This window comes from Glycine soja, chromosome 4 (genome assembly GCF_004193775.1).
Source record: "Glycine soja cultivar W05 chromosome 4, ASM419377v2, whole genome shotgun sequence".
Taxonomy (NCBI): Eukaryota; Viridiplantae; Streptophyta; class Magnoliopsida; order Fabales; family Fabaceae; genus Glycine; species Glycine soja.
The window spans coordinates 4,512,709-4,530,024 of NC_041005.1; the positions used below are offsets into that span (position 1 = coordinate 4,512,709).

General features: G+C 32.4%; 1 protein-coding gene and 1 pseudogene across 1 annotated transcript; one reads left to right on the plus strand and one right to left on the minus strand.

The window, feature by feature from the left end:
* Window positions 1-1,919: 1,919 nt before the first annotated feature.
* On the minus strand, window positions 1,920-3,910 carry LOC114408862 (ylmG homolog protein 2, chloroplastic-like). The gene is made up of 3 exons (XM_028372050.1): window positions 3,490-3,910; window positions 3,206-3,399; window positions 1,920-2,434 (listed from the first exon to the last, which is right to left on the minus strand). Exons 1-3 carry the CDS (start codon window positions 3,766-3,768, stop codon window positions 2,173-2,175), a joined length of 735 nt encoding a protein of 244 aa, XP_028227851.1. The 5' UTR covers window positions 3,769-3,910; the 3' UTR covers window positions 1,920-2,172.
* Window positions 3,911-8,275: 4,365 nt separating this feature from the next.
* On the plus strand, window positions 8,276-16,134 carry LOC114408321 (annotated as a pseudogene).
* The last annotated feature ends 1,182 nt before the right edge of the window (window positions 16,135-17,316 follow it).

Below are 17,316 nucleotides of genomic sequence, written 5' to 3' on the forward strand. Positions count from 1 at the left end.
ATCATATAAGTGGAAAAAAATACTTTTAAATCCAATAATCGATATTAAAGTGAAATTGTTTACTCCTAGATTGCACAACAATTACTTTCACAATATGACAACGTCTTTAGAAAGAATCGAAAAGATCAATTCAAGCCTAGCTTAATAATGTCCATATTTGACATGAATGATATACTATCATAGGTTAATTAATTTACAAATATAGTGCTATTGTCTTGGATACTGTTAGGAAAAGTACTACAACATTTTTATACTCCCAAAGATGATCAAGATATAAAGTGCAGGCGGACTAGAAATGGTGTGTGTTGCTGATAAAGCTCCGCTTGTTAAATTGTAAGGATGTGAATAGGATTCTCCATTAACAAAGAACAATATTCCCTGCTCTGCCTAAATTCTGTTTGGAATCTGATGCGTTTCTACTGAGGATGTCCAGGCAAGCTCAATTTCTAAGAAATACAGAAGCTTCACGAATGTCTACAATACGTCACAAATTCGAAGTTGAGTTGAAAGAATTCTAGGGCAAAGATATATTTAGCTTGAAAAGTACGAGGATTTAGACTGAATTTTGTAAATAAAAGGTATTGATGTGAAATGATTAGCTTTCCTTTAAATAATCTAATGTCCTTAAGTTGCTAACTCTATTAAGAGTTTTACTTAATTGTCATTTCCACTTTAAAAGGTTAGAGTTGGATCCTTTATCCTTCATTTGTCAACAGAGAAAAAAATAGTGAACGAGAATACCACCAATGAAGGATTAGAAATGAACGATAAAAGATAAAAGAAAATAGACTTGGATCTTTTATTCTTCATTTGTCCATATAGGCTTTGTAAATTTCTAACCACATCCTGCATTTTAATTAAAGAACTTAACAACTTACATGCTAAAAGAATTGTTAACACCTCTTTAAAGTATATATTTCATTGAAGGAGAGAGAAAAGAGAGATGTGAGGAATAATATTATGTAAAAGAAAAAGAAATAAAAGAGGAATGAAATGTAAAAGATATAGGAAAAGGTATAAAACCATTATAATTGTTTACATGTGAGGAAAACAAAAACCTAAATAAATAGAGTTTACCCATAATAATATCAAGGCTCCGTTTATCTAAGTTAAATAAAATTGATTTTGAACTTTTAAACATAATTGGATGCATGTCTAAATTAATGTTAAAAATATACTTACATAAGAACATGTTTATCTTATAGGGAATTGATTCTTAATGGATAACAAATAGGACCTAAGTTTAGTGATGGAATAGGTATAGGCCTAGTGGAGCAGTCTGCCCCCGTTACCCAGAAGAACAAAAGTCGCTTGATACTTACACATGAAAAAGAAAAAAAATGCCCCCTTCTAATTAGATGAGTGGAAGGTGTCCTTTTTTTTTTCTTTCTGGAAACCTATAATTTTTTGTCTCCCCTATCAATTTTTTCTGATTCTGACATTTCGGCAAATGAAGATTGTGTAAACTGACTAAAAGTATTGTTTGTCTCATTCTTTAATATGTTTTATAAAATGATAACTTTATCTTCTAAAATTAATTTTAATCCCTTTAATGGTGAGCTCAAGAAATGTATAGCCAGCAGTTTATTCTGAAACTGCTAGGAATTCGATTCCCATTACAGCAAAGATCCTGACGTAGGTTAATTATTTACTTTTTCATTTCCGGTAAAATAAACATTTTCTTAATATTTGTAAAAAGTGCTATCACGATGCTTCATAAAGTCAGTGGAGACTGGAGAGAATGATTTGGGATCATGCCATTCGATGTTCAAATCCCGTCACAATAAAATATAATCCTTTCATTCCTTGAGGGTCTTTCTTTATGTTTAACTGAAAATATAGAGACCAACAAAATTTAATTGAATTACTAGTATGATTACTCGGTAATCTAATTGATGGGCTATAATGCATTCCCCCAATTTAAATAAGGACCTTGGGATTAAAGAAAACAATAGGATGTGTACTGTAAAAAAATAAAAACAAAATAAATTGTGACTGTGGTAGTTTGAGCCTTGAGCTTTCCACAGAAAACTCCATAACTCTACAATCTCTGGAATCATTAGCTCAAAATTTGTGTTGCCTAGAATAGAACTATCATAATCAAGATGGAACAATAGCAACGTATCTAAATTAATAAACAGATACAGAGGCACAAATAAACTCTCCCATGTTCTATTTAGCATCATCACCAGATGTCCTTGACCTGTTCCCTTGAAACCGTCTCATCCATTTCTTCTGTGAAGTAGTAGAGGGCAATGGCGCTGCAAGACCTTGTTTTGATTGTTCTGTGACTGGAAGCTCGGCAGGGAGTGCAGCAGCAGTGCTGGTGAATGCATTTAGGACCAAGAATGCTAGAATGGGAGAGAGATCCAGGGTTCCTCCCAGAGGGGGAATAAGTCCACGGAATATGTTCAGGTATGGGTCACATATGGTGCTGAATGAAACAATAATCATTTTATTTAACACTTGGAAATTCTTGAAATTAAATCTGCGTATACTATTATTAAACATGTAGCTGTGAAATGTCCAAGAACCCCCACCTCTCCCCATCCCCATAAACAAAATGGAAAATTATATTGTGGTTTATGTATACTTTTGGTGAATATGAGTGACCCTATGTCTCTATACACATTAAAATAAATTAATATACAAAGAAACCAGTCTCTATACATAATATTGTTCTCAATTCAATCCTTATCATCATGTATAAAGAACAAAATTTATTTATAGTAGAGACCAAATTAAGAATGATTTTGTGAATTTACAAGAATTTGAGAACTTTTTATTATGCACAAGAACCAAGTTAGAAATAAGCATCGCTAGTAAAAACTAGAATTGAATTAAGGCTTAAGATAATTATGATAAAAGTCAATCAACTTACTGTACATGTCAAATTCTAATTAAACAACTCGTAAAAAGTTTTCACATTATCGGTTTATAGACTATTTACTCAATAAAATAACAGAATCAAATGTTGAAGTACATAAAATGTTGCTAACTAAACACAACTCAAATGTCAATTCGTAATTGGCAGTTCAGCAAACAGAAAAGGTATCTTGAATCACATCAAAACCTAGTATTCAATAACAAACATGATCCTGCAATAAAACTGGCCATGTAACAACAATCCAATTGAACATTGAATGATATATCCTAGGAACAAAAGCATGTAATTTTGCAACCCCCAAATAAAATGCTGACTCACCTGAGGGGGCTAACAATGGAAGGAGGAGTGTTGGGAAACCATGTCAAAACAAGCCTAACAATGAGCAAAGTGTTGTAAATGTTCAAGAAATTGAGAACCCCGTTAGCCACCACTAGCCCTGCCACCGAACCCCCGGGCAAAACGGCAGCGAAATTATGACTAGACACCAACCCCACGTTCCTTTGCTTCCGAATCTGAACCCAAACATCAACAATATCATAAGGCCTCTCCTGCATTTTTCCCGTATAAAAGTACCAAGAAAGCGAGAGTTTTGAATTACGTACCTGCACGCATAAGGTGTGAAATTCGGCGGGGAGAGAGAGAACTTTGTTGAGGAAGGGGTTCTGAGAAGCGAGGGAGTGTACAAATCTGAAAAAATTGTCAGCGGCAGTGGTGAATGATGTGTGGAGTAGTTGAGGTGGTGAAGAGAGGAGAGTGGTGAAGTTGGAATTGGGGAGTGTGAGAAAAGGAAGTGCAAAGGGTATTTGACCATTTCCCCAACAATTGGAAACCTTCTTAGTACAATCTATCTCAGTGGACAAGTCGTTAGCGTTCGCACCCATTTTAGTTCGCTTCAGTTAAGGAAACTCAAACCTGCGTTCTGCGTTCTGCGTTCTGTTCTATCTATAACAACCTTTGGAGGCCAAAGAGGATAACGCTAGCGCATGGTATGGATTTTCAAGGAAAAGATAATCCTCTGAATCATAACAAATAAAACATCTACTCGTCCGGATTTAAATCCTGTCCCCTCTTTATGGGTTGATTTGGCAAGCTGGAAAGAAATAATAAAAAAATATATTTAAATTAAAATAGTGTGATAAAAATATGATATTTACACTCATTTTTGAAGTTTAATCCTTCTTTTTATTTTATTTCTTCTTTACCAAACCAAGTCTATCTTCGTCTTTTCTCTTCAAAGAAAAAAGTCACCAGTCAAAATTTAATATCTTTTCTCTCTCAATTGTTAGTAGTATTCTTTTGGTATTGTTTTTTTAATTAAGAAAACAATTAAGGTAGCGAGTAAATCTAAATATAGAATATAAATTACATGTATCCTCCATCGGAACTAATATATTTAAGTCATAGGAACATTATGAACGGTAGATTTTTTACTTTTAAGTGTGTATAACACAATTGCATACACAACGAATGAGTAATTTGATTTCTTAATTACTTATCCACCCAAAATGTTTGGAATCTCTTTATTTATTATTTAAAGTTTTATACTGCTATAAGAATTTTTAAAAAAAAGTACCATACATTCTTAATTTTTAAAAAGATGTTTAATAACAATACACTATTGGTGTAGAAACTTTTATAAAATCAATGTAGAATAATTTTTTTGTTACGCTGATATATCGTTTTATTGTTGCAAGGACTGCATGGTTTTTTGGTAAACCAACTCCACATGAAGCTGAGGCCACGGCACTTTTGTCAGCTATTTTCTTGGGTCGAAAAATGTAACTTTTAAGACTGATTGCAAGCAGTGTGTTGATGATCTCCAAGCAAGGAAATTTATCAATTTTGAATATGGTGTCATCTTGGATAGTTGCAACTTGCAACTCTAAACTTCTTTCTTTTTGTAACTCTTGACGCGTAAATTAAGTCCTTCATTGTTTAATTTTGCAATATGGTGTTTAGATCTTTCATTGTATTTCAAATTGTATTCAATCTCTTAAAAAAATAATAAAGCATGCTATGACGTTAATTTATACAAATTAATTTTAACTTATAAAATAAATCTATTTATTTATTTATCTAAACCAGAAAAATTTCTCAGAATATTCATAAATCAAAGATGTAATTAGTTTAGACCAAAAACTCAATAGGAATTTGAGTGTATGGTAAAACACAAATAAAATGGTATGTGTGTTTAAAAGTTTTTTTTTTTTGACAAAATGTTTAAAAGTATATATAGTAGCCTAATAATACTACTTACGAATAAATTTGGTGCATTGACGAAATTTGTTCACGCAATTAATAAATTTGGTGAATTGATGAAATTCACACGTTCACGCAATTAATAAAGTCTAATTTTAGATAAAGAGTCAGCAATTCAAACTTTAATTTTTCTGGGATTTACTTAAGTTGATTGAGAAAGGTGTGGGAATATTATAAATCTCATAATTATATGCCTTTGATTCTTATGCATAAAAAAGTTTGATTTTTCTTTTGCCTAAAGAAAAAAAGTTTTATTTTTCTAAAACTAAAATCTAGATGATTTCTTATATATTAATTAATGATTATTTCATATAAAGATATTATTTAAGTAAGAGCATATTATGATTTTTTTAATTTGATTCCTAAATGGCTATGTTAATCTTATTTAAACCATCTTAAAAGAAATTTATTAGATATTTTAATGAAATCATTAACTTTAAATTTTTTTTAACGAAAATAATATTACTTTCATGACAAAAACTATCAATTCATAAGGTTAATCCAGACACATCGAAGAATATTTAACAAGTGTAAAATTTGAATATTTATTGTTTAATTGAGTTTGTATTTAACAAAATAAATGTGGTGCAAAAAAAATTCAAATATAAAAATTAAATCTCGTTATTTCAAATAAGGATATTGTTTCAAATCTTAGGGAGAAACATATCATAAAGATTTAACAAATGAACTATGAGTCAATTACACGAGTGAATTCCAGACTACACTTCAACCTAAAACCCAAAGGTTTAAGTTTGTGGTCTTTTTATTACTTACATGTTACTTAACTTTTTCATTCCTATCTAATGTGATACAAAAAAAAAATCAAATGTAAAAATCAAATCTCGTTACTTAAAATATCAGAGATATTTAACAAATAGACCATGAGTCAATCACACAAGTGAATTTCAACCTACACTTCAACCTAAAACCTCAAGGTTTAAGTTTGTGGTCTTTTTCTTACTTGCATGTTACTCAACTTTCTCATTCCTACCAAATGTGACATTACATATTCACACTTGCACTTCAACAATCTTTCCTTTAAATATGAGTTTTTTTCACATGGTAGTTTCCTCTTAAGCAAAAACTTCTCCTCCTTAAGTATGAGTATTTTTCACATGATAATTTCTCTTTAAGCAGGAATTATCATCAATCCACAAGCATGCAATGATGTCGTCGCTCTCCATTGTTAGCTTACAACGACAGGACACATCACCCGACCTCCATGTATGGACCCGTCACCAAGAAGACTTTTGATATAAGGAATTCACATGCTCACGTCAGGATCCATTGCCAATTTATCTTACTCGTTTGAACCAATCACTTGGTCGAACTATCGACTCTAATACCAATGGTTAGGAAACCCTAGGGGGAGAAAACATCAAGAAAATCTACACCAATAGATCACAAGCCAATCACGTAAGTGGACTTGACATTACACTTCAACCCAAAACCTAAGACTTAGGCTTGTGTATCTTTTTTCTCTCACTTATATGATACTTAACTTTCATATTCTTACGCAATGTAAAACTTTACCTTCACGATTACACTCCAACATATATAAATAAAGTAATGAGATTAAAATTTATAAAACATCATTAATTTTATACTAAACAATACTAAAATAAAAAGAAAGAAAAAAAAGTAAGGTGACTAGATTATTAAATATATATATATATATATATATATATATATATATATATATATATATAATCTAAACACTATTTGAAATTAGATGCTCTACACACATCTTCTCCATTCAAAGTTTTTTATGGCTCAGTTATTAAAATGACCCCTTAATTGTTTTTAGAATGTTTAATTAGGTCGTTTAATATTTGAAAACTTTAATTAGGTTATCTAATTTTAAAAAATTCCCAAATCATATCATTTATGTTCAATGGGTTTTGACAACGTTATTAATGCAAATTCAAATGTTCAATCTGATCTTTTATATTTTTATCTAGTTTAATTTGACATTTTGTTTATTTATTTGATTTGACTCCTCAATTATTACAAATTCAATTTGACTCGTCTATTATTAAAAAGCTCAATTTTGGTCCCTCATTCTTCAAAATCATTCTAATCTTATCGTTTTTATCCACTTGAATTTAAGGTTGCCATTGTTACAAATATAGGTTAAGATTTGTGAATATCAACAATTTTGAATTATCATTATTTAAATTTTAAATTTGAATAATTTATGAAACATAATAAAAAATTTAAACAAATATAGTGGTGGTTATAAATCATCAGAATGGTAAAAAAATAAAAAATGTAATTTAAATATAATGATGATTTCGACCGCTACAATGATAAAAAAAAAATTATAATTTATAATAACATTCACTTATATAGCAATTGAAAATTATAATAATTTTCTAACAATTTAATGACAATTCAAAACTATCGGTATTTATAAATTTGAATCACTAGTATTTGCAACAATAGCGATGTTAATTTAAAATAAATACACAGAGAGGGTAATATTAAAAAAAATTTAAAATAAGGGACTAAAATTAATTTTTTTAATAATTAAATAATCAAATTGAATCAAATAAATAAATAAATAAAAGATGAAATTGAATCTTCGAATTTATATCAGTGTGAACCTCAAGTTCGTCGAGTTCAATTAGAAAAAAAAGACATGACTGGGGCGTTTTTAAAAATGATAGGAGTCGATTAAATTTTTAAGAAATTAATTTACATACTTGAACATCTAAAAGTAATTAACAGCTGATGCTCTTGGTGTTTTCTTCACCAGGAATAGCTAGTTTTTTTGTTTTTTTTGTTTTTCTGTTCTTTGGCCTTTAAGTTCTTCTGCATAAAGAGAGAGAGAGAGAAATTAAGGTGCCATTTAATAATGAAGTCCTTTTTCATTCATTAAGTTATTAAAATAGAATGTAATGTAACTTTTTAAATTTTAGACGTTAAAAGATGGAACAGCAAGCATCACCCTACACTACTAGTACCACGGATCGTGTCATTAACACTGTGTTTTGTTGGGAGCGCGTCATTCAACGGTGACGCGCCTTCTCGTTTTGGACATTTTTTTACGTGAAAAATATTCAACGAAATTAGCATGTAACACTAACACGAAAAACTCGTGGCAAACAACTTCTCTTCTCTCCGATTATGGCTACTCATCTCTTCAGACTTTCTCTCTCCTCGCAACCCAAGCTCTGCTTCAATTACACGCCTAATCATGCACTCCACTTCATTTCTCCGCTGCCGGCAAAACGACGTGGCAGCCGCTGCCGCCACCGTCGTGAAATTCTCCGGTCACCGTTCGCCGTTTCGAACTCTTTCGGGACCGAGATTGGCTCGCCGGATTTGGCTCTTCTCCAAGACCGGAGAGAGGCAAAAGACTCGCCGGTTCTACTCGACGTCACCGGAATGATGTGCGGCGCGTGCATCTCCCGGGTCAAAAACTGTTAAGAATAGTCCCACATCGGGTAATTCATGAACATGATAAGTGCTTATATAGCTGGGTAGACCACCCCCTTATGATTTTTAAGGGGACCTTTCGGATGCCTTGGCTTCACTATAAATTTAATATGGTATCAGAACCATATCCTGTTTCTGTCCGGTGGGTGCCGCCAGCCCTCGCCTCGTGATAATGTCGCAGAGTTACTATTTGATGGCCTAAACGCATTTAAGAAGGGGTCGCCTAATATGAACTCTCTCTACTTAACCCCGGCCTGGCATTGGGATGCATCATTCTTTGATGAACCGGTGATTTTCTTTACTTAACCCCGGCCTGGCATGAGAATTCACCACCTCAAGCCAAGCTAGAACAAGCTATTACTCATCTTGGTTTGGTATCTTGTTTGTTTAGATTTAATAACCTCTTGTCTTCGTAAAAGATGCTATTTCTTGTCTTATTGACAATTCTTACATTCTTGTTGAGTATAAGCTCCTCATGTGAGTATTGAATCTTTTAGCATGCAGGTCATGCTTCTTGGTTTTGTGCTTCTGGGACGTTCTCTGGAAGAAAAGGCAAGGATTCAGGCATCTAGCGATATGAATGAACTGCTTGTAAGTTGCAATGTCATGCACCTCTTTCATCTGATAATATTCCAGCAAAATAAGATTTCTATAACTTGGTTATTTGATATCTGGAATCAATTGTGTTTACAAGAACAAATTATTATACATTTCGTAGGGTTTGTTAATAATACATCATTAACAAGGTTTGGTGAAACTTTAGCATTTGGAAGCCAGCCTAACTGCTCCAACATCATTGGAACAGACTTTTTTTTAAGAATATGTTCTTTCGATGATTAAGTAGCCTTTGCAGGTTACATCACAATTCACAAATGAGACGATACATTGGTTTTCCATTTAAAAATCTAATCATATTTCTACTTCCACTTTCTTCCATTTTCTGATCAATTATTGTTTCTTAGAAAAATGAAAAAATCCAAGAACTGGAACTTTATTTATAAGAAAAAGTGGCTTACATGAACATTAAGCATCAATGTATAGTTTTGCTGTAACAATGGCATTTCTTTAGAGTCATATTTTAATGCAGGTTTAATTATTTTGTCTTACATGATTACACTGTGGTGAATGTTTTGCCAGTCACTGATATCTACTCAGTCAAGACTTGTGATTACTTCAACAGAAGGTTCACCTTCTACTGACACTGTGCTTTCCTCTGATGCAATTTGTGTTGAAGTCCCAACTGATGATATTCGAGTAGGTGATTCTGTGTTGGTGTTGCCTGGAGAAACTATTCCTATAGATGTAAGCCTTTCTGATTGTTTGTAAAATTAAGTTTATCTTAATTGAAACAAAGCTTTAAAGTTATACTTGTGGTACCTGAATTAAGGTTTAAGGGCATCTGAACTCTGAAGTGCCTATATTGACTGTGCACACATATCATCACATTTAGTTTCTAGTCCCTAGGACCAAATGCTCAATTAATAGGATGGGCCTAATATGCCATCAATGTCCTATAATATTAACATTGTTATAGAAAATAGTCATGCAAATGTTTACGCTTAAAATTGGAGGCCTCCCTTAAAGATTTAAGATGGAATGTATTGAGAAACGTGTTGGTTCATATGGTATTGCTAGCTAACTAAAGAAATTCATGAACAGGGAATGGTCATTTCAGGAAGAAGTGTTGTAGATGAATCCATGCTTACAGGGGAATCACTTCCTGTATTTAAGGAGAAAGGCCTCACAGTTTCAGAAGGGACTATAAATTGGGTAAGTCTTGAACTCTGTTGTCTCACTAAATTGACATGTGAGCACATGTGAGATTTCAATTCATCTACCTTCAATAAATTGATTGGGAGCAAAATATTGATCTATTTCTTTGGCCAAATAAATTTCTATTTCAGGACGGCCCTTTAAGGATTGAAGCTTCTTCAACTGGCTCCAACACTATGATATCAAAGATTGTACGCATGGTTAGTATACCATTTTCTGTAATGACTTGTTGGTGTCAGATTCTATATAATGTAAATGATATGATCATGTTTTTCAGTTCTTTTTTTCTCAGTTAAGAATGCAATTTCATGCATCCCTAATTGTTAGTTTTATAGGAAAATGTGATGCTGAACATATTGTATAATTGTGTTGCTTCATTTAAGTCTTAGAATCATGCATAATGTGATAATATTAATGTTTCTTGGGACATTTTGAGCTTGCACTGCTGATAAGTCCATTGACTTGTGATACGTGGAAATCAAACAATTGTGAAGTTTTTGGAATATTACATATTTATTTTGTGAAATTTAGGTTGAGGATGCTCAATCACGTGAAGCACCTGTACAAAGGCTTGCAGATTCAATAGCAGGGCCATTTGTATACAGTGTAATGACTTTGTCAGCAGCAACATTTGCATTTTGGTAAGTACTTGTATTTCCATACAAATTTTTTAGTTGATAATTCTATGATTTGCTCCACTGATCCCAAATGGAAGTGGGGTTTGCCATGACTATTATTAATTTACTATTATGACATAATGGCATTGATATTATTGTTATCCAACCTATGTGGCTCTCCCTGACTCTTCAAAAGAATTATAGTTGTGTCCTTCTGTGTCCCATGCAGACATCAATATTTATTCTTCTTAGAATCTTGCTAAAAGATTTATGATTGCAATGCGCATTTAACTTTCCCAAGTAAAAAGACTTAATGTATAGTTCATCTTGCCCCTTATATATGACAATCTTGTTACATTTGTCTCCAGGTATTCTGTTGGATCACACATATTTCCTGAGGTTTTGCTCAACGATATTGCGGGCCCAGAAGGAGATCCTTTGCTGTTGAGTTTGAAACTATCTGTAGATGTTTTGTGAGCAGTTTTAAACTCTAGGTCCCCTTGTAGTTCATGCTTCAAGTTTTTTTTTTATCCGTGAGAATCGAAGATAGTGTTAGGGGGTTTACAATAACTCACGTACCTTGTTCAACCAATTGAGTTAGACTCCCTTGACTTCATGTTTCAAGTTTGCAACTAAAATTATTTGGATCTCCTTAATTGATAATATAACATCCTTAGGAGACTCCACTGAGAATGACACCCCCCATTTTTACTGGCTTTCTGCTTCTGTTGTTGATTAGGATGTGCTTGACAAAACCTTGCATGTGCTTTTTTTCTGAAAAGTCTTCAGAATTTGCAAACTGTCTTTGATTTGGACTCTTCACATTATTCAAAACTAAGGCATGATGCTGTAAGATAGTAGTTGTAATATTTTCTATCTGAAACTTATTGCTGCAGCGTGAATAAAAGAGGAAGAAAAAAATAGGGTCATGGAAACGAGTTATGGAATTTCTCTTGAAAAAAGAAAATTTTCAGGCAGGACAGAAATGAATTTTGGTCTTTGTAATTTACTTGTGAGTCAATTTTTTTATGAGTAGTCTTTGCCCCCACTTTGTAGGTTGTTTCTTGTCCATGTGCATTGGGTCTTGCTACGCCCACAGCAATCTTAGTTGGCACCTCACTTGGTATGATGCTTATGCTTTCTGTATTTAGTAAACTAAAGATAACTGTTACTACTTGAACAGTACATGAAATATAAATAAATATATCACATTGCTCTTATAGCTAATCTTTAACATACCATTTGTTATTGGTTGAAATTCACATTAGACCCACGAAACAAGGTGGTTCCCATTTCTTGTTTAACGGGTCCTATATGAATTTCCACCAATAATATAGACTAAAGACTGTTGAAAAGAGTGTAATAAGGAGTGTTTGCTAGCATTCTCATTGCTCAAATATTGATTCATTTTATCTGTTACCAATGTTTTTCAATTTTTCTTTTCCTTACAAATTGGTTGCCACTGTGTAATGTTTTCTTATTTTGTTTGCTATTTTTTCTTTAATATTTCATTTGTAATTTTTTGTTCTTCCATTTTATTATTTGGCATTCTGGATCAAATGTGGTTCTGTAAATATATATTAGCGATCAAGAGTCACAACTATTGCATTATGAGGGATAAGGTGTCTTCTCTAGTTCTCTTATACTCTTGAATTTGTCAGCTTTTATTGTGTAAAACATACTACCTGGCAAACTGATTAGGTATTTATAGTGTCTTCATCTTTATTTTAACTAATTCCCACAATAGGCATAATACATGTTGATAATGACCAGGGGCAAGAAAAGGACTTCTTATTAGGGGAGGGGATGTGCTGGAACGCTTGGCTGGAATACATTATATTGCTCTAGACAAGGTAATTTCATGTTCATAGACAATATTATATGTCTTTCCTCCCCAAACACCATATACAAACATATATGTTAACATGTATATATCTGTGGCCTGTATTAATGACTTTAGTAGGACGAATGTCTTAAAGAAAACATTAGTTTGTTGAAAGTTTGTATTGTGCATATCGAATTTCACATTGTTCTTTGATAATTTTTTGCTGCATAAAAAATCTTAAAACTAATTAATAATATACTTTTTGAATAACAGAAAATATCAACCATTTGATTACATGCTATTTTTGCTTAAAATTTAAAAAATTTGGTGTTTAAGATCAACATGATATTTACTTGTAAATTTGTAATTCAGCAATAGGATTTATCTAAATCATTGTCTTACTAAATATTTTGGAATTGTGTATTATGCTAAGTGTTGAACCCATGTCAATTGATATCGTTCAGAATTAGAAAGAAGTGTTAAAATAGATCAAGAGAGAAAACTCAAAAGAAGTATGTGAGTGATCGATCCCTTGTGTTCGGCTTTATTGATATTATGTAAATGGTAACCTACTAACCTATATAGTATGATGTACTATGTTGTAGAACAAAGATATAGTATACATAACTAATGAACAAAATTAATTATTTTGAAAAAAAGAAACTAATCTATACACTACTCCAACTTTTTAGATTGAATGTAATAATTTCTCTTAAAAAAGAAAATAAAATGAAGAAGATTGACTAACACTATGCTTTCAGACAGGAACCCTGACCAAAGGAAAACCAGTTGTGTCGGCCATAAGCTCTATCCTGTATGGAGAATCTGAAATTCTTCGGCTTGCTGCTGCAGTGGAGAAAACTGCATCTCACCCAATAGCAAAAGCTATTGTCAATAAAGCTGAGTCATTAGAGTTGATCTTTCCTGTCACAAAGGGACAGTTAGTTGAACCAGGTTTTGGAACTTTAGCAGAAGTTGACGGACATCTGATTGCAGTTGGATCTTTAGAATGGGTTCATGAACGCTTCCAGACAAGAGGGAACCTGCCTGATTTGACAAATCTGGAACATAGTTTGATGAATCATTCATTGAATACAACATCTTCAAAGTATTCGAAAACTGTTGTCTACGTGAAGGAGAAGGCATCATTGGTGCTGTTGCCATATCTGACACTGTGCGTGAAGATGCTGAATCTACTATAACGAGGTATGTTTATTTTGCTGTATGTGTGTCCTCAGAATACTACCCGTACCAACTCATTTTATGCAAATAACATCAAAGCTGCTTCTGACCAAATGTGAAGTTGGTTCACTTCACTCCAGAAAAAGGGGCAGTGCTTTTTTTTTTTTGGTTCCATGAGCTTAGCTTAGCCTTCATTTCAAGTTTAAACTAGCACAGTAGTGCACCGTTTTCTTACATCATTGTAACATACACCCTCTGCCAAATTCAAATATGCTTGTGTTTTATTGCTTGATGTGTGTGCATTTGCTGGCTGACTTTGTTGCATTTATTGGAAGGCTCAAGCAGAAGGGGATTAAAACAGTCCTCTTGTCAGGAGATAGGGAAGAGGCAGTTGCAACAGTAGCAGATACAGTTGGAATTGAAACTGATTTTGTCAAAGCATCTTTGTCTCCACAACAGAAATCTGGATTTATTTCCTCTCTGAAAGCTGTCGGTCATCATGTTGCGATGGTATGTTGAGTGATGACAGCTATACTTACTCAAGTTCTCTCCCCCCTCCCACTCCCACCTGCTCTCTTTGTGTAATGCCTTGGCCTTAGCTCAATAGGGAATCGTACTATGATAATGGTGCACTAAGCTGATAATGCAGTACTGAGTTTAGCACGTACTACTATTAGTAGTTGTTGAGATATTTATGGTTGCTCTTAACTGAATAGCATGACCATGGAACAGCTCCACACTAAAATGCTTTCGCTGTAAGCATCATGCTGTGGAATTGCACTTGACTATTGCATCCATCATCCAACAAACAGAAAAATGGAATTTTTACTAAGACATTTTTTTCTACCCTTCTCTAAGGTAGGTGATGGGATAAATGATGCACCCTCTTTGGCTGTGGCTGATGTTGGGATTGCTCTGCAGAATGAAGCTCAAGATAATGCTGCTTCGGATGCAGCATCTATCATACTTCTGGGGAACAAAATTTCACAAGTATATCTTTTCTGATGTCCCATATTTATTAATTCACCTTTATGCATCCCCCAAATGGGTGGCAGAGGGTGAAAATTGAATACTTGAAATTTTCATCGCTTGTGGCAATTCTAAATGTTTCTCATTGCTTTAAAGTTGCACCATGATACAAGTGATCTGCTTTTTTTTTGACAGAAAATTATTTATATATATTAAATGACAAGTGATCTGCTTTAACAATCATCTGTTTTATACCACAATGGTGTAATGTATAAGTTCTTTTTAATGAATAGAACCAGTTCTTATTGTTTTTATATTGGGTTTTTGCTTGTTACCTTTTATTACTGAAGAGAAAACAAAATAGAAGGGGTCTTGGTGGGGGAAAAAGCGGGAGCCCCCATCATTTGTATTCTTTTGAAAGATATGTAAATATGTCGTGTTACAACCTCGGATAATAACATACTCAAAATTCAAAATTCTCTCCTTCCCTTCATTTTCTCTCCGTTCAAACAAATGGAGGGTTAGTTTACCAACTTTCTATTTGACAGGTTGTCGATGCGCTAGATCTAGCACAGGCAACAATGGGAAAAGTGTACCAAAATTTGTCTTGGGCAGTCGCATATAATGTCGTTGCCATTCCCATTGCTGCTGGTGTGTTACTTCCCCATTTTGACTTCGCCATGACACCATCACTTTCAGGTGAGCATCATTATGCCACTCCATTTTCTCATATATAATAGTGAGGCAACAAGACCCTATTTTTATGTTGTACTTGCTATTTACCTTGTATTTTCTGCATATGGTGTTCTGAATGTATATTTTCTGTCAACGAAATAATGGTTTCTTTTCTTATTTTCACCCTTAATATTTGAAAATAATTTAGGTTGTACTTGCTATATTTATCTTGTATTATCTGCATATGGTGTTTCGAATGTATATTCGGTGTCAGCGAAAGAATGTTTTCTTTTCTTATTTTCTCCCTTAATATTTGAATCACAGGAGGACTGATGGCTCTGAGCTCCATCTTCGTGGTTGGCAACTCACTGCTTCTACAGCTTCATGGGTCTCAAATCTCTAGAAAGGTTGGGCCAACTCTAGAAAGCATATCTTCCCATTCAAACACAGATATGCTTAATGTAAAATAAATTGAAAGGTTTTGAAATGATTTTATATATATATATATATTAAAAAATTGAACTGAATTATTAAATAAATGTCATAAATTAATTATTCAAGAAGTTTAAAATCATAATATAGATAATTTTATATTTCATATATAGCACCTTTCGGAAAGGAGATATTTATGTTGTTTAATCTGATCCAATACCATGTTAGGAAAATGCAAAATGTAAATATAAGATCATAAATATTATTCGTAATTTTATCAAATAAAAAATGCATTTTAGATTAATATTTATTTCTTTTATCACGTTGATCAAAATAATTATTATTATTGAAGTACTGTTTTTAATTAAAAAATAACACCAAATCATACCAACAGTGCCGTTGAATATCAATTGGCCATCGAAAAATAAGATTATTTTTACTTCATACTTACTAATTTGGACATAATTATAATTCAGTATTTTTTTTAAATTGATAATGTATGTTAAATTTAATTTGATAATAAATTAATACTTTTATATATCTAAATTACATTTTAAATTTATAACAAACAATTTAATTTGTGATATAAGATTATTTTTAAATTAAAATGAATAGACAATTGGGAAAACCAAGTATTTAGATAAAAATAAAATGATGGTATTTTGAAACGATTGGAAGATATCTTTTGACTAATTACCATAGGAATTAGGAAAATAGACTATATTGCAATACATATATGATAAATGGTTAAAATTAGAAACTATTTAATGATTATATAACTGCTCAAAAAATCATATGATTTTGTGATTTAATTTTAACTATGATTTATCCTATGACTAATATTCACTCCTCTCGTTATTATTGTAAAGCAATCTATAAACATTAGAAATGCTAAACCCTAAACCTTATTAGGAATGTTAATAACACACACTATGATACTCTTTGAACATATTATTTACTATTGGGTAAAATATATTCAATATATAAATCACAGAAAAATTGTAGATTCCACTTTATATTTAATGATTTTCATTCAAAATTTTGTATTTTTTAATAAATTCTAACCAGTAAAGAAAATTATGTAAAAACGTGTGTTGCTAAACTTTCTCAAACCTTTAATACACACATTTAACGGGCACCTGATTTGGAACAATTTTAGATAGGACCTTCATTCAATCTATAACGTGTTGCATGTGATTGTTGGGCAACAGGTGCAGCCATTGCAATGGGCCCCTGATCATCCTTTTCCTTTCTCG

Bases quoted from the DNA above. Each gene is read 5' to 3' on its own strand.
- LOC114408862 (XM_028372050.1), bottom strand. From the start codon at position 3,768: ATGGGTGCGAACGCTAACGACTTGTCCACTGAGATAGATTGTACTAAG. The intron at 3,400-3,489 runs GTACGTAATTCA...GTTTGGGTTCAG, and splicing joins TTCACACCTTATGCGTGCAG to ATTCGGAAGCAAAGGAACGT. The intron at 2,435-3,205 runs GTGAGTCAGCAT...TGTTTCATTCAG, and splicing joins TCCATTGTTAGCCCCCTCAG to CACCATATGTGACCCATACC.